General features: G+C 45.7%; 1 protein-coding gene across 1 annotated transcript; it reads right to left on the bottom strand.

Annotated features, from left to right (window-relative positions):
• Nucleotides 1–2,802: 2,802 nt before the first annotated feature.
• Nucleotides 2,803–25,342, bottom strand: LOC133539081 (calpain-2 catalytic subunit-like). Its single transcript, XM_061881124.1, has 21 exons — nt 24,997–25,342; nt 24,788–24,857; nt 15,785–15,903; nt 15,583–15,716; nt 14,554–14,722; nt 14,403–14,486; nt 14,249–14,334; nt 14,123–14,188; nt 13,909–14,069; nt 6,886–7,055; nt 6,806–6,817; nt 6,529–6,740; nt 6,419–6,455; nt 6,290–6,355; nt 6,129–6,186; nt 5,999–6,063; nt 3,729–3,797; nt 3,583–3,661; nt 3,166–3,282; nt 3,000–3,058; nt 2,803–2,928 (listed from the first exon to the last, which is right to left on the bottom strand). The coding sequence occupies exons 1-21, from the start codon at nt 25,231–25,233 to the stop codon at nt 2,905–2,907; spliced, it is 2,094 nt and encodes a 697-aa protein (XP_061737108.1). The 5' UTR covers nt 25,234–25,342; the 3' UTR covers nt 2,803–2,904.
• Between the last annotated feature and the right edge of the window lie 215 nt (nt 25,343–25,557).

Raw genomic sequence — 25,557 nt, 5'->3', positions numbered from 1 at the left:
TTCCCAGCAGACCCTCACAATGCGTTTGGGCCTGCCAGGTCTGTCCGGCATCCTCCCCCACCATCGCAGCCAACTCACCACCAGGTGGTGATCGGTAGAAAGCTCCGCCCCTCTCTTCACCCGAGTTTCCAAAACATGAGGCCGCAAATCCGATGACACAACTACAAAGTCGATCATGGAACTGCGGCCTAGGGTGTCCTGGTGCCAAGTGCACATATGGACACCCTCATGTTTGAACATGGTGTTTGTTATGGACAAACTGTGACGAGCACAGAAGTCCAATAACAAAACACCACTCGGGTTCAGATCCGGGCGGCCATTCTTCCCAATCACACCTCTCCAAGTTTCACTGTCGTTGCCAACATGAGCGTTGAAGTCTCCCAGTAGGACAAGGGAATCACCCGGGGGGGCACTTTCCAGTACTCCCTCGAGTGTACCCAAAAAGGGTGGGTACTCTGAACTGCTGTTTGGTGCATAGGCACAAACAACAGTCAGGACCCGTCCCTCCACCCGAAGGCAGAGGGAGGCTACCCTTTCGTCCACCGGGTTGAACTCCAACGTGCAGGGTTTGAGCCGGGGGGCAACCAGAATTGCCACCCCAGCCCATCGCCTCTCACTGCCGGCAACGCCAGAGTGGAAGAGGGTCCAGTCCCTCTCGAGAGAAGTGGTTCCAGAGCCCTTGCTGTGCGTCGAAGTGAGTCCGACTATATCCAGCCGGAACTTCTCCACTTCGCGCCCTAGCTCAGGCTCTTTCCCCCCCAGTGAGGTGACGTTCCACGTCCCAAGAGCTAGCTTCTGTAGCAGAGGATCGGACCGCCAAGTGCCCTGCATTCGGCTGCCGCCCAGCTCACAATGCACCCGACCTCTATGGCCCCTGCTAGGGGTGGTGAGCCCATTGGAGGGGTGACCCACGTTACCTCTTCGGGCTGTACCCTGCCGGGCCCCATGGGAACAGGCCCGGCCACCAGGCGCTCGCCATCGTGCCCCACCTCCGGGCCTGGCTCAAGAGGGGGGGCCCGGTGACCCGCGTCCGGGCGAGGGAAATCTGGGTCCATGTTTTGTCTTCTTCATAAAGGTCTTCGAGCTGGTCTTTGTCTGATCCCTCACCTAGAACCTGTTTGCCTTGGGAGACCCTACCAGGGGGTATAAACCCCCGGACAACATAGCTCCTAGGATCATTGGGACACGCAAACTCCTCTACCATGATAAGGTGGCAGCTCAGTGAGGAGAGTATAAATACAATAAAAACTATTTTCCATCCATCCATTTCTACCGCTTATTCCCTTTCGGGGTCGCGGGGGGCGCTGGCGCCTATCTCAGCTACAACGGGCGGAAGGCGGGGTACACCCTGGACAAGTCGCCACCTCATCGCAGGGCCAACACAGATAGACAGACAACATTCACACTCACATTCACACACTAGTGCCAATTTAGTGTCGCCAATCAAACTATTTTTTTTATATATATATATATTAGTATTATTATCGTGTATACTAATAGTATTACACTTATAAATACTAATAGTCACAACAACAAATATTAGTACTGTATATACTATTGTAAATAGAATACATACTAATAGTTAAAATAACAAATACTATCATTGGTATATACCATTGCTAGATCATATACTATTAATATATATACTACTGCTAGATCAAATACAGTGACACTTACAGTGCACTGTAAGTGAACACATACAGTGCACTGTAAGTGAACACATACAGTGTAGATGTGTTGGCCACTTCTTTAGCTAAGTTAGCATGTAGCTCGTAGATGTGCTAGCAAACTCTCCAGCTTAGTTAGCATGTAGCCCATAGACATGTTAGCCACTTCTTTAGCTAAGTTTGCATGTAGCTAGCAAACTCTCCAGTTAAGTTAGCATGTATCTGGTAGGCGTTCTAAAAACTTCTCCAGCTTAGTTAGCATGTAGCGCATAGATGTTTTGGCAAACTCTTCAGTTACGTTAGCATGTATCTGGTAGGCGTTCTAAAAACTTCTCCAGCTTAGTTAGCATGTAGCGCATAGATGTTTTGGCAAACTCTTCAGCTAAGTTAGCATGTATCTGGTAGGCGTTGTAGATACTTCTCCAGCTTAGTTAGCATTTAGCTCATAGATGTTTTGGCAAACTCTTCAGCTAAGTTAGCATGTAGCCCATAGACGTGTTGGCAGACTCCAGCTAAGTTAGCATGTAGCTCATAGACATGTTGGCGAACCATTCAGCTAAGTTAGCATGGATCTTGTAGACATCTTAGCCACTTCCCTGAAAAATAAAACCCAGCCTTAAACTTTTTAAAAGTGTCATTTTCATGCTAATACCTGTGTCACTTTGCTCTCTGAATACACAACCATTCACTTGTTCAAGGCCTGGTTGGCAGCCAAAGTCCTGGTCTTGGTCCCTGTTTGGTCCTGGACTTTGTTCACATTCCACCAAATAAACAGTTAGCACAACAAATGCACCAGAGTTCATTTTAGCAAACAAGTTCTCCAAACAAGTGAGTGACATCAGCCCAAGATGGCCAACAAGTGAGTCGTCAGGGCTAAACCAGATTAAATGCTAAAAGCGAGGCTAAATGCTAAAAGTGAGGCTAAATGATAAAAACAAAGCAAAATGCTAAAAGTGAGGCTAAATGCTAAAAGCAAGGCTAAATGGTAAAAGGGAAGTGATAAGCTAAAAGGGAGGCTAAATGCTAAAAGTAAGGGTAAATGCTAAAAGTGAGGCTAAATGCTAAGAGCGAAGGTAAAGGCTAAAAGTGATGCTAAACACTAACCGCGAGGCCAAATGCTAGCAGACATGCTAAGTGTAGTTTCAAATGTACTTTTATTTGAATGGTTGGTGACAAACAGGAAGTGGAGTCAGGTGACAAAGAGGAAGTGGAGTCAGGTGACAAACAGGAAGTGGAGTCACAGCATGGAGAAGGTCAACCACTGCAGGAAGATAAAGACCAGGAAGTTGAAACAGGAAGTAGATGAGATGAGACTTGGAAAGGACTTGGTACCTGGTTGAAGTTGAGCTCAATGGAACCGGTCTCGTTAGGATCCAACTTCTTGAAAACCCCTGACGAATAGCGGAAAACACTTTGTTAGCACATGCTAATAAGACAAATAGTGGCAAACACTTTGTTAGCACATGCTAACAGCTGCTTAGACTAAGAGCTGGCTTACGGAACATGATCTCCAGACGCATCAAACAGCCCACAAAGTTGTCAAAGTCCAAGGTCAAGTCAGGCTCAGCGTAGCGAGCGACCAGCAGCTGGTAGATAGCGTTGTTGAGCGTGAAACCTGCAGGGTCACACGCTAGCATGTCAATAATAGTATCGGGTTAAGGTTTGTGTGTGTCGCTAGCTAGCGTTAGCACTGAACTAAGGTTTGTGTGCCTCGATATGGTTAGCATTGAGCCAATCTTTGTTTGTGTAGCTATAGTTAGCATTGAGCTAATGTTTGTGTGCGTCGCTAGTGTTGGCATTGAGCTAATGTTTGTGTGCGTCGCTAGTGTTGGCATTGAGCTAAGGTTTGAGTGTATTGCTAACGTTAGCATTGAGCTAATGTTTGTGTGTGTTACTAGCTAGCGTTAGCATTGACCTGCATCTTTGAAGGCCACTCTCATTTCGGGCGTGCTCATGGTGCCCGAGTTGTCCACGTCGTTCTTCTTGTAGACAGACTGCGAGGCGACACAAGGACTCGGTCAGGGGCCAGCAGGGATCAAAGGGGGAAAGGTCATGTCCTACCAGGTAGCGCTGGACTTTCTTCCACAAGGTGGCGAACTCGGACAGACCTAACTTGCCGTTGCCGCTGTCCTGGCGCCCAGTCAAGGAGCGTGTGGCCGCTGTTAGCACTTTGAAAAGCTTTTTACTGTTATCTTCACGCTAACACCTAGGTAACTTTGCTCTCCAAATGCACAACCATTCACTTGTTCAACCCAAGTCCTGGCCTTGGTCTTCACTAAAAGCGAAGCTAAATACTATAAGTGAGGCCAAATGTTAAAAGTGAGGCTAAATGCTAAAAGCGAAGCTAAATACTATAAGTGAGGCTAAATGCTAAAAGCGAAGCTAAATATTATAAGTGAGGCCAAATGTTAAAAGTGAGGCAAAATACTAAAAGCGAAGCTAAATATAAGTGAGGCTAAATGCTAAAAGTGAGGCTAAATGCCAAAAACCAAGGCTAAATGCTAAAAGCGAAGCTAAATATTATAAGTGAGGCCAAATGTTAAAAGTGAAGCTAAATGCTAAAAGCGAAGCTAAATACTATAAGTGAGGCTAAATGTTAAAAGTGAGGCTAAATGCTAAAAGCGAAGCTAAATATTATAAGTGAGGCCAAATGTTAAAAGTGAGGCTAAATACTAAAAGCGAAGCTAAATATAAGTGAGGCTAAATGCTAAAAGCGAGGCTAAATGCCAAAAACCAAGGCTAAATGCTAAAAGCGAAGCTAAATATTATAAGTGAGGCCAAATGTTAAAAGTGAGGCTAAATGCTAAAAGCGAAGCTAAATACTATAAGTGAGGCTAAATGTTAAAAGTGAGGCTAAATGCTAAAAGCGAAGCTAAATATTATAAGTGAGGCCAAATGTTAAAAGTGAGGCTAAATACTAAAAGCGAAGCTAAATATAAGTGAGGCTAAATGCTAAAAGCGAGGCTAAATGCTAAAAGCGAAGCTAAATATTATAAGTGAGGCCAAATGTTAAAAGTGAGGCTAAATGCTAAAAGCGAAGCTAAATACTATAAGTGAGGCTAAATGTTAAAAGTGAGGCTAAATGCTAAAAGCGGAGCTAAATATTATAAGTGAGGCCAAAAGTTAAAAGCGAGGCTAAATACTAAAAGCGAAGCTAAATATAAGTGAGGCTGAATGCTAAAAGCGAGGCTAAATGCCAAAAACCAAGGCTAAATGCTAAAAGCGAAGCTAAATATAAGTGAGGCTAAATGTTAAAAGTGAGGCTAAATGCTAAAAGCGAAACTAAATACTATAAGTGAGGCTAAATGTTAAAAGTGAGGCTAAATGCTAAAAGCGAAGCTAAATATTATAAGTGAGGCCAAATGTTAAAAGTGAGGCTAAATACTAAAAGCGAAGCTAAATATAAGTGAGGCTAAATGCTAAAAGCGAGGCTAAATGCCAAAAACCAAGGCTAAATGCTAAAAGCGACGCTAAATATTATAAGTGAGGCCAAATGTTAAAAGTGAGGCTAAATGCTAAAAGCGAAGCTAAATACTATAAGTGAGGCTAAATGTTAAAAGTGAGGCTAAATGCTAAAAGCGAAGCTAAATATTATAAGTGAGGCCAAATGTTAAAAGTGAGGCTAAATACTAAAAGCGAAGCTAAATATAAGTGAGGCTAGATACTAAAAGCGAGGCTAAATGCCAAAAACCAAGGCTAAATGCTAAAAGCGAAGCTAAATATTATAAGTGAGGCCAAATGTTAAAAGTGAGGCTAAATGCTAAAAGCGAAGCTAAATACTATAAGTGAGGCTAAATGTTAAAAGTGAGGCTAAATGCTAAAGGCGAAGCTAAATATTATAAGTGAGGCCAAATGTTAAAAGTGAGGCTAAATACTAAAAGCGAAGCTAAATATAAGTGAGGCTAAATGCTAAAAGCGAGGCTAAATGCCAAAAACCAAGGCTAAATGCTAAAAGCGAAGCTAAGTATTATAAGTGAGGCCAAATGTTAAAAGTGAGGCTAAATGCTAAAAGTGAAGCTAAATACTATAAGTGAGGCTAAATGTTAAAAGTGAGGCTAAATGCTAAAAGCGAAGTTAAATATTATAAGTGAGGCCAAATGTTAAAAGTGAGGCTAAATACTAAAAGCGAAGCTAAATATAAGTGAGGCTAAATGCTAAAAGCGAGGCTAAATGCCAAAAACCAAGGCTAAATGCTAAAAGCGAAGCTAAATATTATAAGTGAGGCTAAATGTTAAAAGTGAGGCGAAACGCTAACATGGAAGCTAAAGGCTAACAGCAAGGCTAAATGCTAGCAGACATGGCAGCTGCTATGACTTGCAGAAGAAGGATACGTCCATGAGGTTGACCATGACTCGGCACGTCTCCATGCTGAAGCCGTCCGTCTTGATGTCACTTCCTGTCAGCGGCAGACCACAGCAAGGTTAGCGCCACATTAGCGTGGGCGAGCAAAGACGGACTCACGTTTAGCCACGATCTTGTTCATGATGGTCCTCAGCTCCGCCGCCGAGATCTCCATGTCCTGCAGTAAATGTGTTAGCATGTGTGCTAACGCTGCTAGCGACTATTTTCCCCTCCCATAACATGTTAAGAGAGATTAGCATGATGCTAAGTAGGCTACATACGCCGCCTGCTAGCTTGGCGAAGAGTCCCCGGAACCCGGCATCCACTTCCTGGTCCGACACCATTTCCTGCGGGAATAAGGCTATGTTAGCATAGTATTGCTAACGCTAACATTGTGGCGTTTGACTCACGTCGTCCAGATCTGCGCAGACCGGGTCGTCAAAGGGTCTGCACACAGTTAGCACAGTTAGCTAGCGTGGACACTTCCTGTCGGACTATGGGGAGGCCGCCGCCCACTTACACGGTCTGCGAGCGCTTCTCGGAGAAGACGCGGATGCAGAAGTCGCCGTTGAGGTGCGGCTCGAAGGTGGAGGGCACCACCAGGTACTCGCCAGGTGGCAGCTTGAAGCGGGTGCTGACCTCGCGCAGGTTGATGAAGGTCTCGGACTTGGCGGTCTGAGCGTGCGTCAGGAAGAAGTTCTTGTCCAGGTGCACCTGCTGCTGGCCGTGGAACTGAGGCGGGAAAAGAGCCAGCGATCAGCGTGGGCCGGCCCCTTGACCGTGACCTTTCACCCCACCTGCTTGGGAACCTGCCGGAGAAGAGGGGCGCAATCAGCCTGTGACCTTTTATGCTCCTTCCTGAAGAAGCTCCTCCCACCTCGTAGATGGCGAAGCCGATGGTGTGCATGTCCTCGCCTTGTTTGCGGAGCTTCCTGCGGTTCTTCTGGATCAGACCCAGAACCAAACTGCAGCCCACCTCGCCGTCCTCGGGGTCGTCGTCCTCCTCGTCCAGCTTGACCACGAACTGAGGGTTCATCCAGAACGTATCTGCACACACATCACACTTCAACTACTCCTACCTCAACCTCACTTACAAATGTTACCTCGCGTACTTACTGTAAATATATGTTACCTCACATAGTTATTGTAAATATGTTACCTGGCAGGTACTGTAAATATACGTTACCTTGCATAGTTACTGTAAATATATGTTACCGTAAATATACAGTATGTTACCTCGCCTAGTAACTGTACATATGTTACCTAGCAGTTACTGTAAATATAGGTTACCTTGCAAAGTTACTATAAATATATGTTACCGTAAATATACAGTATGTTACCTCGCCTAGTAACTGTACATATGTTACCTAGCAGTTACTGTAAATATATGTTACCTTGCAGTTACTGTAAATATACGTTACCTTGCAAAGTTACTATAAATATGTTACCGTAAATATACAGTATGTTACCACGCACAGTAACTGTAAATATACGTTACCCTGCATAGTTACTGTAAATATGTTACCTTGCAGTTACTGTAAAAATACAATACCTTGCACAGTTACTGTATACAGTATATGTTAAATTTAAAAAGTTAAAGTAGCAATGATTGTCACACACACACCAGGTGTGGTGAAATTATTCTCTGCATTTGACCCATCACCCTTGATCACCCCCTCTGAGGTGAGGGGAGCAGTGAGCAGCAGCGGTGGCTGAGCCCGGGAATCATTTTTGGTGATTTAACCCCCAATTCCAAGCCTTGATGCTGAGTGCCAAGCAGGGATGCAATGGGTCCCATTTTTATAGTCTTTGGTATGACTCGGCCGGGGTTTGAACTCACAACCTACCCATCTCAGGGAGCACACTCTAATCACTAGGCCACTGAGTACCTTGCATAGTTACTGTAAATATGTTACCTTGCATAGTTACTGTAAATGTGTTACCTCGCATAGTTACTGTAAATATATGTTACCTTGCATAGTTACTGAATTGATGAAGGTGGACCCCGACTTAAACAAGTTGAAAAACTTATTGGGGTGTTACCATTTAGTGGTCAATTGTAGGGAATATGTACTGTACTGTGCAATCTACTAAAGTTTCAATCAATCAAAACTGTAAATATGTTACCTTGCAGTTACTGTAAATATACCTTACCTTGCAGAGTTACTGTAAATATGTTACCTCTCACATAGTCACTGTAAATGTTACCTTGCATAGTTACTGTAAATTTTACCTTGCATAGTTACTGTAAATATATGTTACTGTAAATATATGTTACCTTGCATAGTAACTGTAAATATGTTACCTTGCATAGTTACCATAAATATATGTTAACCCGCATAGTTACTGTAAATATAGGTTACATCACAAAGTTACTGTAAATATGTTACCTTGCAGTTACTGTAAATATGTTACCTTGCGTAGTTACTGTAAATGTTACCTCACATACTTACTGTAAAAGTTACCTTGCATAGTTACTGTAAATATGTGTTATCTCGCATAGTTACAGTAAATGTGTTACCTTGCATTGTTACTGTAAATATCTTACCTTGCAGATACTGTAAATATGTTACCTCGCATAGTTACTGAAAATATGTTACCTTGCATAGTTACTGTAAATACGTTACATTGCATAGTAACTGTAAATATGTTACCTTGCATAGTTACTGTAAATACGTTACATTGCATAGTAACTGTAAATATGTTACCTTACATAGTTACTGTAAATATGTTACCTTGCGTAGTTACTGTAAATATGGTACCTTGCATAGTTAGTGTAAAAATATGTTACCTTGTATAGTTACTGTAAATACGTGTTACCTTGCAAAGTTACTGTAAATATATGATGGGCAGTGGGCAGGTCTACATGGACCTGCACGGGCAGAGAGATGTCCCCACCCTCCACAAGTCTCCCGCTGCCTTGCGGACAGGTTTTGGATAACCAAAGGCTAAGGGAGTCAACCCTGACATCAAATCTGGAGCTGGAGTCCCTAAGGTGGTCTGACCTTGTCTTCATAGTCATTCCAGCAACTCCTGCTATGCCGCTGGTGCCTAGATGCATCAGTTTTACCTTTCCCTTAGATCCATCAGCTGCGTGGAGAGGGGGGATCCGATTCATGGGCAACACCTTGCCCAGGCTAGCGCCCTGGAGAGGACACTCCAGCTTCGCTGCAAAGCGTCGAAACAACACGGGAAACAACAGTTACCAAGCCATCCGCTTGATTGGCATAGAGCTGGCACCAGGGGTTGCTTTCGTCGGTGGGAGAGAACACCACGTCTCATTGGACAACAAGGCACAGAAAGACTGCTATCACTCCACCTCCACACCACCACTGGGCCCGTCAACCTGATCAGTATATATGCCCCAACACTCAGCGCCACCAGGGATACCGAGGACGAGTTTTATAGCCAGCTAGACTCTCTTATCGACAGGATCCAAAGAGAAGAGCACTTGATACTGCTGGGTGACTTCAACGCCAGAGTGGGCCCTGACCACGACTCTTGGCCCTCCTGTCTTGGAAAGTTTGGTGTTGGAAAGATGAATGAGAACGGGCAACGACTCCTGAAATGGTGTTCATACCATTACCTCATCATCACCAACTCCTTCTTCCAGACATACACTGGCACCAGCTAGACCTGATCATCACCATCCTAGTCACATCCGTTGTGTCCTTGGGCAAGACACTTCACCCTTGCTCCTGATGGGTCCTGGTGAGCGCCTTGCATGGCAGCTCCCACCATCAGTGTGTGAATGAGTGTGTGAATGGGCGAATGTATAATTACTGTCAAAACGCTTTGGGCTCCTTAAAAAGGGGTAGAAAAGCACTATACAAGTACAACCCATTTACCATCACCAGGCGGTATGCGTTGAAGTGCGTCCTCCTTACCCGCACCTTTCACAGCGCTAACTGAGATACTGATCACTCGCTGGTGTACTCCAAGATGAGACTTCTGCCTCAGAAAATCCCGCATACACGTGAGTAAGACCGTACATCCTGACAAGGTCGCGAAATTCACCCAATCTCTCTCTAAGGTCCTTGACTCAAATCCTCCTTGCGGCTTAGCCACAGAGAGATGTGACCACATTAGAGAGTCAGTACACAGCACTGCCATGACGGTCTTTGGAAAGAAGCAGACAAAGAACGACGACTGGTTTGAGGCCAACTCCTCTATAGTCTATCCAGCTGCAGAACAACGCCACAGAGCTCACTTGGAATACAAGCGATGCCCCAGCCAGAGGACTCTGCAGGTGTCTGTACAAGAGGAAAGTACAGAGACTAGCAAGGCAATGTGCTAACGAATACTGGCTCCAGCTCTGTCAGAGCATCCAGTTAGCAGCTGATACTGGAAACGTCAGGGGCATGTACGAAGGCCTCAAGAATGCCATAGGCCCCACCAAGAAGGTTACAGCGCCACTGAAGTCTGCCACGGGCGAGACCCTCCAGGACAAGGGCAAGCAGATAAAGGGATGGGCGGAACACTATTACGAACTGTACTCCAGACAGAACCAAGTCACATACGCTGCACTTGCAGTCATTGAAAGCCTCCCTCTCATGGCTGAACTGGACGAGAAACCCACTGTGGCTGAACTGAAGAAAGCCATTGAGAGCCCGTCCTCATGGAAAGCGCCTGGGAAGGATGGCATACCAACAGAAGTCATCAAATGTGGCGACAGCACACAGAGGAACATATTTACGACCTCCTCTGTCAGTGCCGGGAGGAAGGAGCAGTACCTCAGGACATGAGAGATGTTAACATTGTTACCCTGTACAAGAACAAGGGTGATAGAAGCGATTGTAACAACTACGAGGAATATCTCTCCGAAGTATCGTAGGCAAAGTCTTTGCACGCGTCCTCCTGAACTGACTGCAGAAGCTTGCTGATAGAGTGTACCTAAGAGTCACAGTGCGTGCCATGGTCTTCACCATCAGGCAATTGCAAGAAAAGTGCAGGGAGCAGCACAAGCCCCTCTTTTTGGCCTTCGTAGACCTGACCAAAGTGTTCAACCTTGTCAGCAGGGATGGGCTCTTTACAGTCCTAGCGAAGATTGGCTGCCCAACGAGACTCCTGAGCATTATCAAGTCATTCTATGACGGCATTAAAGGCACAGTTCAATATGACGGCTTGACGTCAGATGCCTTCGACATCCGCAGTGGCGTTAACAGGGCTGTGTCCTTCCTTCCACTCTCTTCGGCATCTTATTTGCCGTTCTGCAGAAGCACGCCTTCGGATCGCCGACCGAGGGTGTTTACCTTCACACTCGGACTGTTGAACCTGGCTCGCCTAAAGGCAAAGAGCAAGGTTTGGGAGGTAAACATGAGAAACATGCTGTTTGCAGATGACGCTGCTCTCAAAGAGAGGATCGGCAAGGCATCCACAACCTTGGCCAGGTTGTCACAAAGAGTGTGGAACAACAGCATGCTGACAATAAACACTAAGATCGCTCTGTATCGTGCCTGCGTGCTAAGCACTCTCTTGTACGCCAGCGAATCCTGGACTCTGTACTCCACACAAGAGAAGAGGCTAAGTGCCTTTCACATGTGCTGCCTCCGTGGCATACTCGGGAGTGTATGGAGTGTGACAAACAAGGAGGTGCTGATGCAAGCCAAGATTCCCAGCATGGTCACTCTCTTCCGTCAGCGTCGCCTTCGATGGCTGGGCCATGTGCGTCGAATGGACGATGGCCGGATCCCTGAAGACATCCTCTACGCAGAGCTTGCCTCTGGCAAGGGACAACGGGACGGCCACATCTCCGCTTCAAGGATGTCTGCAAGCGTGACCTGAAAGCGCTCGACAAGGACCTGAACACTTGGGAAGAGCTTGCTCAGGACAGATCCAGTTGGAGACACGCCGTGAACACTGGACCGAAAGCTGGCGAGGCAAAACTCCGCCAGCTTGCAGATGAGAAGCGAGTTCAGAGAAAGAGCAAGCAACAACTTCCTGCAGCTGACTCCACCTACAAACGCACCGAGTGCACCAGAGACTGTCACTCCCGTGTGGGCGTGTACAGCCACAGCAGACGCCGCGTGACCAAGTCAATCATATCCAAGGAGCGCCCATCCATTGTCTTCCCAGACTTACGAATGCCAACATGATGACGTTACCTCGCATAGAAACAGTAAATATATGTTACCTTGCATAGTTACTGTAAATATGTGTTACCTTGCATAGTTACTGTAAATGTTACATTGCATAACTACTGTAAATACGTGTTACCTTGCATAGTTACTGTAAATATGTTACCTTGCATAGTTACTGTAAATATGTTACCTTGCATAGTTAGTCTAAATATGTTACCTTGCATAGTTCCTGTAAATATGTGTTACCTTGCATAGTTACTATAAATAAGTTACCTTGTATTGTTATTGTAAATATGTGTTACCTTACATAGTTACTGTAAATATATGTTACCTTGCATTGTTATTTTAAATATGTATTACCTTGCATAGTTACTGTAAATGTGTTACCTTGCAGTTACTTTAAATACGTGTTACCTTGCATAGTTACTGTAAATATGTTACCTTGCATAGTTAGTCTAAATATGTTACCTTGCATTGTTCCTGTAAATATGTGTTACCTTGCATAGTTACTATAAATAAGTTACCTTGTATTGTTATTGTAAATATGTGTTACCTTACATAGTTACTGTAAATATATGATACCTTGCATAGTTACTTTTAAATATGTATTACCTTGCATAGTTACTGTAAATATGTTACCTCACATAGTTACTGTAAATATATGTTACCTTGCATTGTTACTGTAAATATATGATACCTTGCATAGTTACTGTAAATATATGATACCTTGCATAGTTACTTTAAATATGTATTACCTTGCATAGTTACTGTAAATATGTTACCTCACATAGTTACTGTAAATATGTGTTACCTTACATAGTTACTGTAAATATATGATACCTTGCATAGTTACTGTAAATATGTTACCTTGCATTGTTACTGTAAATATATGATACCTTGCATAGTTACTTTAAATATGTATTACCTTGCATAGTTACTGTAAATATGTTACCTCACATAGTTACTGTAAATATGTGTTACCTTACATAGTTACTGTAAATATATGATACCTTGCATAGTTACTGTAAATATGTTACCTTGCATTGTTACTGTAAATATATGATACCTTGCATAGTTACTTTAAATATGTATTACCTTGCATAGTTACTGTAAATATGTTACCTCACATAGTTACTGTAAATATGTGTTACCTTACATAGTTACTGTAAATATATGATACCTTGCATAGTTACTGTAAATACGTTACCTTGCATAGTTACTTTAAATATGTATTACCTTGCATAGTTACTGTAAATATGTTACCTCACATAGTTACTGTAAATATATGTTACCTTGCATTGTTATTTTAAATGTGTATTACCTTGCAGTTACTGTAAATATGTTACCTTGCATAGTTACTTTAAATATGTATTACCTTGCATAGTTACTGTAAATATGTGTTACCTCATATAGTTACTGTAAATATATGTTACCTTGCATAGTTATTTAAAATATGTATTACCTTGCATAGTTACTGTAAATATGTTACCTTGCATTGTTACTTTAAATATGTATTACCTTGCATAGTTACTGTAAATATGTGTTACCTCACATAGTTACTGTAAACATGTTACCTTGCAGTTACTGTAAATATGTTACCTTACATAGTTACTGTAAATATGTGTTACCTTGCATAGTTACTGTAAATATATGAGGTAGCGTATTAAATATGCTACATTATATATTTACAGTGAATAAATATGCCTTAATGCAGCTGGGGTAGACTCCAGCACCCCCGAAAGGGAGAAGCGGTAGAAAATGGCTGGATGCATGTTAGGTTGTATATTTCCAGGTGACAGAAGGTAGAGGAAGGCGCTCACAGGGATGGTTCCTGCAGCCGCCGGCAGTGGAACCGCGACGCCAGGCGCCATCGAACTTGTTGACGCTCCAGTGCTTGACGGAGTCGTCCAAGATGGTGTCCGGGGTCAGAGTGCACACCTCGACGCGGGAGTAGTGGCGCAGGAAGTCTCTGTAGGACATCCTGTCAATCAGGTGGTTAGCATGCAGCTAGCAGCGTTAGCAGCCTGAACCTACCAGAACTCTCCGTCCTCGGCGCTGGCGTGAGGACACGGACCCTCCACCGAGTTCCACTCCGGCGAGCTGAGGAAAGAGCAGTTAGCACCACGCTGATACTACAGCTGCTGTGTTTGGGTTTGATACCCGTCACTCCAGGCGCCGGTCCACTCCACCTGACCCCACGGGTTCCTCACACGCACCAACTTCTCCCGACCTCCTCTGTAGTTGACCTGTGCACAGAGGTCACACGGAGGTCAGCGGCTCTTTGCGGTCTCACCTGCACCAGGTGACCTCTGACCTCCACGGCCCCCGTCAGCGAGTAAGCGTGGCCTTTGACCAACTTCTGACGCGTGACCGCCTCCGAGTCGGCGGCGCTGGTGATCTGTGGAGACACGCCCACTGGTGAGGCTCAGGTGTGAGGCGTGCACACCTGCGGGGAGGAGACTGACGTCGATGGAGCAGCCCAGCAGTGACCCCGCCTCCAAGGCCTTGACCAGGATGTGGAAGAGGTTGCTGGGGGGGCGCTGAAGGTCAAAGTTCTCAGCGATGCCCCCCGTGAAGTCCTCGAAGCCCTCCGTGGTGGAGCCCCCCGACAGGGCCTCGTAGCAGCCGTTCACCCTGCACGCACAACATGCTAGCTCACCTGCTAACCCACATGCTAACCCACGTCTTAACTCACCTGCTAACCCACGTCTTAACTCACCTGCTAACCCACCTGCTAACCTACGTCTTAACCCACCTGCTAACCCACATGCTAACCCACCTACTAACACACGTCTTAACCCACGTGCTAACCCACGTCTTAACCCACCTGCTAACCCACGCGTTAACCCACATGCTAACCCACCTACTAACCCACATCTTAACCCACCTGCTAACCCACGTCTTAACCCACCTGCTAACCTACGTCTTAACCCACCTGCTAACCCACGCGTTAACCCACATGCTAACCCACCTGCTAACCCACGTCTTAACCCACCTGCTAACCCACGTCTTAACCCACCTGCTAACCCACGCGTTAACCCACATGCTAACCCACCTGCTAACCCACGTCTTAACCCACCTGCTAACCCACGTCTTAACACACCTGCTAACCCACGTGCTAACCCACTTGCTAACCCACCTGCTAACCCACATACTAACCCACCTGCTAACCCACATGCTAACCTATGTGCTAACCCACGTCTTAACCCACCTGCTAACCCTCGTGCTAACCCACGTGCTAACCCTTGTGCTAACCCACGTGCTAACCCCTCATGCTAACCCACTTGCTAACCCACGTCTTAACCCACCTGCTAACCCACGTGCTAACCCACGTCTTAACACACCTGCTAACCCACCTGCTAACCCACCTGCTAACCCACCTGCTAACCCACGTGCTAACCCACCCGCTAACCCACGTCTTAACCCTCGTGCTAACCCCTCGTGCTAACCCACGTGCTAACCCCTCATGCTAACCCACAACTGCGGCAGCTTACTTGGCGTAGGCCTTCTCCAGCAGGGCGCTCCAGAACTCCCGCCCCTCAGCCGAGTGGACAAATAGCAGCTCTCCATCTTTGACTGGCAGCCTGTCATCAATCACCACGTCCACCCACTCGCCAAACTGCCACAGCTACACACACACACACACACACACAGGTGGGGTGTCGCAGCACAACAGGAAGTAGGACAAGATCTAACCTGGAAGTGGAAGATTCCGGCGTAGTTGTCACCAAAGTCCTGGTCTGAAGGAACAACACGAGCCATCACGAACTCATTCAGGGTCAGCGAGGCGATGGCCGCCAACAGCCAGCAGTCACCTGCACAGGCATGTGACCACATTTGTGACATGTGACCGCACTCGTGTCATGTGACCACATTTTTGACATGTGACCGCACTCGTGTCATGTGACCGCACTCGTGTCATGTGACCGCATTTGTGACATGTGACCGCACTCGTGTCATGTGACCGCACTCGTGTCATGTGACCGCACTCGTGTCATGTGACCACATTTTTGACATGTGACCGCACTCGTGTCATGTGACCGCACTCGTGTCATGTGACATGTGACCGCACTCGTGTCATGTGACCGCACTCGTGTCATGTGACCGCACTCGTGTCATGTGACATGTGACCGCACTCGTGTCATGTGACCGCACTCGTGTCATGTGACCGCATTTGTGACATGTGACCGCACTCGTGTCATGTGACCGCACTCGTGTCATGTGACCGCATTTGTGACATGTGACCGCACTCGTGTCATGTGACCACATTTGTGACATGTGACCGCACTCGTGTCATGTGACCGCACTCGTGTCATGTGACCGCATTCGTGTCATGTGACCGCATTTGTGACATGTGACCGCACTCGTGTCATGTGACCGCACTCGTGTCATGTGACCACATTTGTGACATGTGACCGCACTCGTGTCATGTGACCGCACTCGTGTCATGTGACCATGTGACCACATTTGTGACATGTGACCGCACTCGTGTCATGTGACCGCACTCGTGTCATGTGACCGCACTCGTGTCATGTGACCGCATTCGTGACATGTGACCGCACTCGTGACATGTGACCGCACTCGTGTCATGTGACCGCATTTGTGACATGTGACCGCACTCGTGTCATGTGACCGCAGTCGTGTCATGTGACCGCAGTCGTGTCATGTGACCGCAGTCGTGTCATGTGACCGCACTTGTGACATGTGACCGCACTCGTGTCATGTGACCGCAGTCGTGACATGTGACCGCAGTCGTGTCATGTGACCGCACTTGTGACATGTGACCGCACTCGTGTCATGTGACCGCATTTGTGACATGTGACCGCACTCGTGTCATGTGACCGCACTCGTGTCATGTGACCGCATTTGTGACATGTGACCGCATTCGTGTCATGTGACCGCACTCGTGTCATGTGACCGCATTTGTGACATGTGACCGCACTTGTGTCGTGTGACCGCACTCGTGTCATGTGACCGCATTTGTGTCATGTGACCGCACTCGTGTCATGTGACCGCACTTGTGTCATGTGACCGCACTCGTGTCATGTGACCGCATTTGTGACATGTGACCGCACTTGTGTCATGTGACCGCACTCGTGTCATGTGACCGCACTCGTGTCATGTGACCGCACTCGTGTCATGTGACCGCACTCGTGTCATGTGACCGCATTTGTGTCATGTGACCGCACTCGTGTCATGTGACCGCACTCGTGTCATGTGACCACATTTGTGACATGTGACCGCACTCGTGTCATGTGACCGCACTCGTGTCATGTGACCGCATTTGTGACATGTGACCGCACTCGTGTCATGTGACCGCACTCGTGTCATGTGACCGCATTTGTGACATGTGACCGCACTCGTGTCATGTGACCGCACTCGTGTCATGTGACCGCATTCGTGACATTTGACCGCACTCGTGTCATGTGACCGCACTCGTGTCATGTGACCGCATTTGTGACATGTGACCGCATTTGTGACATGTGACCGCACTCGTGTCATGTGACCGCACTCGTGTCATGTGACCGCAGTCGTGTCATGTGACCGCATTTGTGACATGTGACCGCACTCGTGTCATGTGACCGCACTCGTGTCATGTGACCACATTTGTGACATGTGACCGCACTTGTGACATGTGACCGCACTCGTGTCATGTGACCGCACTCGTGTCATGTGACCGCATTTGTGACATGTGACCGCATTTGTGACATGTGACCGCACTCGTGTCATGTGACCGCACTCGTGTCATGTGACCACACTCGTGTCATGTGACCACACTCGTGTCATGTGACCGCATTTATGACATGTGACCGCACTCGTGTCATGTGACCGCACTCGTGTCATGTGACCGCACTCGTGTCATGTGACAACATTTGTGACATGTGACCGCACTCGTGTCATGTGACCGCACTCGTATCATGTGACCGCACTCGTGTCATGTGACCGCATTTGTGACATGTGACCGCATTTGTGACATGTGACCGCACTCGTGTCATGTGACCGCACTCGTGTCATGTGACCACACTCGTGTCATGTGACCACACTCGTGTCATGTGACCGCATTTATGACATGTGACCGCACTCGTGTCATGTGACCGCACTCGTGTCATGTGACCGCACTCGTGTCATGTGACAACATTTGTGACATGTGACCGCACTCGTGTCATGTGACCGCACTCGTGTCATGTGACCGCACTCGTGTCATGTGACCGCACTCGTGTCATGTGACCGCACTCGTGTCATGTGACCGCACTCGTGTCATGTGACCGCATTTGTGACGTGACCGCACTCGTGTCATGTGACCGCAGTCGTGTCATGTGACCGCAGTAGTGTCATGTGACCGCAGTCGTGTCATGTGACCGCACTTGTGACATGTGACCGCACTCGTGTCATGTGACCGCACTCGTGTCATGTGACCGCACTCGTGTCATGTGACCGCATTTGTGACATGTGACCGCACTCGTGTCATGTGACCGCACTCGTGTCATGTTACCGTATTTGTGACATGTGACCGCACTCGTGTCATGTGACCGCATTTGTGACATGTGACCGCACTCGTGTCATGTGACCGCACTCGTGTCATGTGACCGCACTCGTGTCATGTGACCGCACTCGTGTCATGTGACCGCACTCGTGTCATGTGACCGCATTTGTGACATGTGACCGCACTCGTGTCATGTGACCGCACTCGTGTCATGTGACCGCACTCGTGCCATGTGACCGCATTTGTGACATGTGACCGCACTCGTGTCATGTGACCGCACTCGTGTCATGTGACAGCATTCGTGTCACCTGTCACCACCTGCATGTGTGTGTTGAGTCATGTCACCTTTACACCAACTACAATCTACATGTTCTAGAAGGTTGATCCCAGGGTGTGTTCCTACTAACATCTACATGTTCTAGAAGGTTGATCCCAGGGTGTGTTCCTACTAACATCTACATGTTCTAGAAGGTTGATCCCAGGGTGTGTTCCTACTAACATCTACATGTTCTAGAAGGTTGATCCCAGGGTGTGTTCCTACTAACATCTACATGTTCTAGAAGGTTGATCCCAGGGTGTGTTCCTACTAACATCTACATGTTCTAGAAGGTTGATCCCAGCGTGTGTTCCTACTAACATCTACATGTTCTAGAAGGTTGATCCCAGGGTGTGTTCCTACTAACACCTACATGTTCTAGAAGTTTGATCCCAGGGTGTGTTCCTACTAACATCTACATGTTCTGGAAGGTTGATCCCAGGGTGTGTTCCTACTAACATCTACATGTTCTAGAAGGTTGATCCCAGGGTGTGTTCCTACTAACATCTACATGTTCTAGAAGGTTGATCCCAGGGTGTGTTCCTACTAACATCTACATGTTCTAGAAGGTTGATCCCAGGGTGTGTTCCTACTAACATCTACATGTTCTAGAAGGTTGATCTCAGGGTGTGTTCCTACTAACATCTACATGTTCTAGAAGGTTGACCCCAGGGTGTGTTCCTACTAACACCTACATGTTCTAGAAGTTTGATCCCAGGGTGTGTTCCTACTAACATCTACATGTTCTGGAAGGTTGATCCCAGGGTGTGTTCCTACTAACATGTACATGTTCTAGAAGGTTGATCCCAGGGTGTGTTCCTACTAACATCTACACGTTCTAGAAGGTTGATCCCAGGGTGTGTTCCTACTAACATCTACACGTTCTAGAAGGTTGATCCCAGGGTGTGTTCCTACTAACATCTACACGTTCTAGAAGGTTGATCCCAGGGTGTGTTCCTACTAACATCTACATGTTCTAGAAGGTTGATCCCAGGGTGTGTTCCTTCTAACATCTACATGTTCTAGAAGGTTGATCCCAGGGTGTGTTCCTACTAACACCTACATGTTCTAGAAGTTTGATCCCAGGGTGTGTTCCTACTAACATCTACATGTTCTGGAAGGTTGATCCCAGGGTGTGTTCCTACTAACATCTACATGTTCTAGATGGTTGATCCCAGGGTGTGTTCCTACTAACATCTACATGTTCTAGAAGGTTGATCCCAGGGTGTGTTCTTACTAACATCTACATGTTCTAGAAGGTTGATCCCAGGGTGTGTTCCTACTAACATCTACATGTTCTAGAAGGTTGATCCCAGGGTGTGTTCCTACTAACATCTACATGTTCTAGAAGGTTGATCCCAGGGTGTGTTCCTACTAACATCTACATGTTCTAGAAGGTTGATCCCAGGGTGTGTTCCTACTAACATCTACATGTTCTAGAAGGTTGACCCCAGGGTGTGTTCCTACTAACACCTACATGTTCTAGAAGTTTGATCCCAGGGTGTGTTCCTACTAACATCTACATGTCCTGGAAGGTTGATCCCAGGGTGTGTTCCTACTAACATCTACATGTTCTAGAAGGTTGATCCCAGGGTGTGTTCCTACTAACATCTACACGTTCTAGAAGGTTGATCCCAGGGTGTGTTCCTACTAACATCTACACGTTCTAGAAGGTTGATCCCAGGGTGTGTTCCTACTAACATCTACACGTTCTAGAAGGTTGATCCCAGGGTGTGTTCCTACTAACATCTACACGTTCTAGAAGGTTGATCCCAGGGTGTGTTCCTACTAACATTTACATGTTCTAGAGGGTTGATCCCAGGGTGTGTTCCTACTAACATCTACATGTTCTAGAAGTTGATCCCAGGGTGTGTTCCTACTAACACCTACATGTTCTAGAAGGTTGATCCCAGGGTGTGTTCCTACTAACATCTACATGTTCTAGAAGGTTGATCCCAGGGTGTGTTCCTACTAACATCTACATGTTCTAGAAGGTTGATCCCAAGGTGTGTTCCTACTAACACCTACATGTTCTAGAAGGTTGATCCCAGGGTGTGTTCCTACTAACATCTACATGTTCTAGAAGTTTGATCCCAGGGTGTGTTCCTACTAACATCTACATGTTCTAGAAGGTTGATCCCAGGGTGTGTTCCTACTAACATCTACATGTTCTTGAAGGTTGATCCCAAGGTGTGTTCCTACTAACATCTACACGTTCTAGAAGGTTGATCCCAGGGTGTGTTCCTACTAACATCTACATGTTCTAGAAGGTTGATCCCAGGGTGTGTTCCTACTAACATCTACATGTTCTAGAAGGTTGATGCCAGGGTGTGTTCCTACTAACATCTACACGTTCTAGAAGGTTGATGCCAGGGTGTGTTCTTACTAACATCTACATGTTCTAGAAGGTTGATCCCAGGGTGTGTTCTTACTAACATCTACATGTTCTAGAAGGTTGATCCCAGGGTGTGTTCCTACTAACATCTACATGTTCTAGAAGGTTGATCCCAGGGTGTGTTCCTACTAACATCTACATGTTCTAGAAGGTTGATCCCAGGGTGTGTTCCTACTAACATCTACATGTTCTAGAAGGTTGATCCCAGGGTGTGTTCCTACTAACATCTACATGTTCTAGAAGGTTGACCCCAGGGTGTGTTCCTACTAACACCTACATGTTCTAGAAGTTTGATCCCAGGGTGTGTTCCTACTAACATCTACATGTCCTGGAAGGTTGATCCCAGGGTGTGTTCCTACTAACATCTACATGTTCTAGAAGGTTGATCCCAGGGTGTGTTCCTACTAACATCTACACGTTCTAGAAGGTTGATCCCAGGGTGTGTTCCTACTAACATCTACACGTTCTAGAAGGTTGATCCCAGGGTGTGTTCCTACTAACATCTACACGTTCTAGAAGGTTGATCCCAGGGTGTGTTCCTACTAACATCTACACGTTCTAGAAGGTTGATCCCAGGGTGTGTTCCTACTAACATTTACATGTTCTAGAGGGTTGATCCCAGGGTGTGTTCCTACTAACATCTACATGTTCTAGAAGTTGATCCCAGGGTGTGTTCCTACTAACACCTACATGTTCTAGAAGGTTGATCCCAGGGTGTGTTCCTACTAACATCTACATGTTCTAGAAGGTTGATCCCAGGGTGTGTTCCTACTAACATCTACATGTTCTAGAAGGTTGATCCCAAGGTGTGTTCCTACTAACACCTACATGTTCTAGAAGGTTGATCCCAGGGTGTGTTCCTACTAACATCTACATGTTCTAGAAGTTTGATCCCAGGGTGTGTTCCTACTAACATCTACATGTTCTAGAAGGTTGATCCCAGGGTGTGTTCCTACTAACATCTACATGTTCTTGAAGGTTGATCCCAAGGTGTGTTCCTACTAACATCTACACGTTCTAGAAGGTTGATCCCAGGGTGTGTTCCTACTAACATCTACATGTTCTAGAAGGTTGATCCCAGGGTGTGTTCCTACTAACATCTACATGTTCTAGAAGGTTGATGCCAGGGTGTGTTCCTACTAACATCTACATGTTCTAAACGGTTGATCCCAGGGTGTGTTCCTACTAACACCTACATGTTCTAGAAGGTTGATCCCAGGGTGTGTTCCTACTAACATCTACGTGTTCTAGAAGGTTGATCCCAGGGTGTGTTCCTACTAACATCTACATGTTCTAGAAGGTTGATCCCAGGGTGTGTTCCTACTAACATCTACATGTTCTAGAAGGTTGATCCCAGGGTGTGTTCCTACTAACACCTACATGTTCTAGAAGGTTGATCCCAGGGTGTGTTCCTACTAACATCTACATGTTCTAGAAGGTTGATCCCAGGGTGTGTTCCTACTAACATCTACATGTTCTAGAAGGTTGATCCCAGGGTGTGTTCCTACTAACATCTACATGTTCTAGAAGGTTGATCCCAGGGTGTGTTCCTACTAACATCTACACGTTCTAGAAGGTTGATCCCAGGGTGTGTTCCTACTAACATCTACATGTTCTAGAAGGTTGATCCCAGGGTGTGTTCCTACTAACATCTACATGTTCTAGAATGATGTATGAATAAATAGAAGTACTTGAAGTAGTAATAAGTATGAAGCAAAGATGTGTTTCATATCGAGAGAGATCTCACTCGGCCTAACATTCCTTCACTATAATAAAACACTGGAGGCACAAAAATGTTCAAACATGTGAAAACAAAACTGAGTCACGCAACTCTGACTCATCCTCTTCCTGTGTGTGTGTGTGTGTGTGTGTGCGTGTGTGTGTGTGTGTGTGAGTGTGAGAGAGAGGGTGTGTCCTCATTGGTTAGAGGCAGATTTTCTTCATTGATCAAGAAATATTTCTGTTGTCTTAAACATTAAATCCACTTTTACTGTTTTCTTCTACAGTTTTTTGTGTTGTTTGAGGACACAATGTCAATTTTTACTTGTGTGTGTGTGTGTGTGTGTGTGTGTGTGTGTGTGTGTGTGTGTGAAATCATTTCAAGCTAATAGTCTCAGTGGTGTGGGAAGAAGACATGACAGTGGGTAACAATATGCTTAGCTAATGTATGCTCGAATCAAGTATGCTAAATTAAAGTATATTAAACTTAAGTATGCTAAGATAAAGGATGCTAAACTTAAATAAGTATGCTAAGACAAAATATGCTAAACTTAAGTATCTTGAGATAAAAGATGGTATCATTAAGTATGTTAAACTTAGGTATGCTAGGATAAAGGATGCTAAGCTAAATGACGCTAAAATAAAGGATGCTGAAATTAAGTATGCTAAGATAAAGTTGCTAAAATTAAGTATGCTAAGATAAAAAAAGCTAAAATTAAGTATGCTAAGATAAAAGAAGCTAAAATTAAGTATGCTAAAATAAAATACGCTGAAGTTAAATATGCTACACTTAAGTATGCTAAAGGATGCTAAGATAAATGATGCTAAAATAAAGGATGCTGAAATTAAATATGCTAAGATAAAATAAATACAAATTAAGTATGCTAAAATAAAATATGCTGAAATTAAATATGTTAAACTTAAGTATGCTAAGATAAAGATGCTAAAATTAAGTATGCTAAGATAAAAAAAGCTAAAATTAAGTATGCTAAGATAAAAGAAGCTAAAATTAAGTATGCTAAAATAAAATATGCTGAAATTAAATATGCTATACTTAAGTATGCTAAAGGATACTAAATGATGCTAAAATAAAGGATGCTGCAATTAAATATGCTAAGATAAAATAAATACAAATTAAGTATGCTAAAATAAAATATGCTAAACTTAAGTATGCTAAGATAAAGATGCTAAAATTAAGTATGCTAAGATAAAAAAAAAGCTAAAATTAAGTATGCTAAGATAAATGATGCTAAAATAAAGGATGCTGTAATTAAATATGCTAAGATAAAATAAATACAAATCAAGTATGCTAAAATAAAATATGCTGAAATTAAATATGCCAAACTTAAGTATGCTAAGATAAAAAAAAGCTAACATTAAGTCAAACTGAAAGCAATTGGGGACGGCGTGCAGCGGTTGGGAGAGCGACCGTGTCAGCAACCAGAGGGTTCCTGGTTCGATCCCAACTGCTACCAACCTCGTCACGTCTGTCATGTCCTTGAGCAAAACACTTCACCCTTGCTCCTGATGGGTGCTGGGGAGTGCCTTGCATGGCACATGAGTGTGTGACTGAATGGGTGAATGTATGTGTATGAATGGGTGAATGTATGTGTATGAATGGGTGAATGTGTAAATAGTTTCAAAACGCCTGGAGTCCCTTGAAAGTAGAAAAGCGCGATACAGGTAGAACCCATTTAGCGATTAACCTGGATTTTTGCAGCTGAACAGCGGTGCCCTTTGACCCGGGCGAGGTGTTCAGGGAGCGTGGGACAGCAGGCCACTCACCTAAGGCACCCTGGCAGATGTCTGTCCTGGAGGCTCCGCCCACAATGAATTGAGGCGAGGACACCAGCTCCTGATTGGACAGAAAAGTAAAGAGGTGACGTCACCGGGGTGTTGTTCCTGGCAGGGGTTCCTATTGTTTTGTCCTCCCGGTTCTGGCGCTCCAACGGCTTCCGCCCTAACGGGCCCGCGCAGGCGCAGAGGCGACGTACCGTGGGTCTCTTCCAGGTGACGCCGCGGGTCTTGAAAGAGTTCCTGCCCAGCTCCTTGAAGCCCAGAGTCTCGGGCTCGGCGGGGAAGCTGGGGTCGCAGAAGAGGCGGCGGCTGCTCAGGCACTGGGCCCGCAGAGAGGAGAAGTCCTGCTGGAGGTACGGCACCGCCTTGTGGTTGCTGCCGAAGCCCGCCGCCATGGCGCGCTGCTTGGCCAGAGTGGACGCCACTCCCGCCATGTCGACTCCACTTGATGCTGCTGCTTCTTCTTCTTCAACTTCAACTTCAACTTCAACTCCAACTTTCTGCTGCTGCTTCTTCTTCTTCTTCTTCTGAACGACACTTTCTGTGACGTCATCAGGAAAGAACCCTGCCTCCGTCCGTTCCAAGGGGGCGGGGCCAAGAGTCTTTCCACAAACACTTCATTGAGTCCGTGCAGGAAAGTTCTTCTCCAATCAGTACATCTCATACTTGATGACACATTTGCATTACTAAACTCTCACATATTTATACTGACCTTCCTGGACCACGCGTGTTTGCTTTTAAAGATGTGCCACCCGCAC

This window comes from Nerophis ophidion, linkage group LG20 (assembly GCF_033978795.1).
Source record: "Nerophis ophidion isolate RoL-2023_Sa linkage group LG20, RoL_Noph_v1.0, whole genome shotgun sequence".
Taxonomy (NCBI): domain Eukaryota; kingdom Metazoa; phylum Chordata; class Actinopteri; order Syngnathiformes; family Syngnathidae; genus Nerophis; species Nerophis ophidion.
Note: the sequence above shows the minus strand (reverse complement) of the source record. Positions and strands in the feature narration are given on the sequence as shown.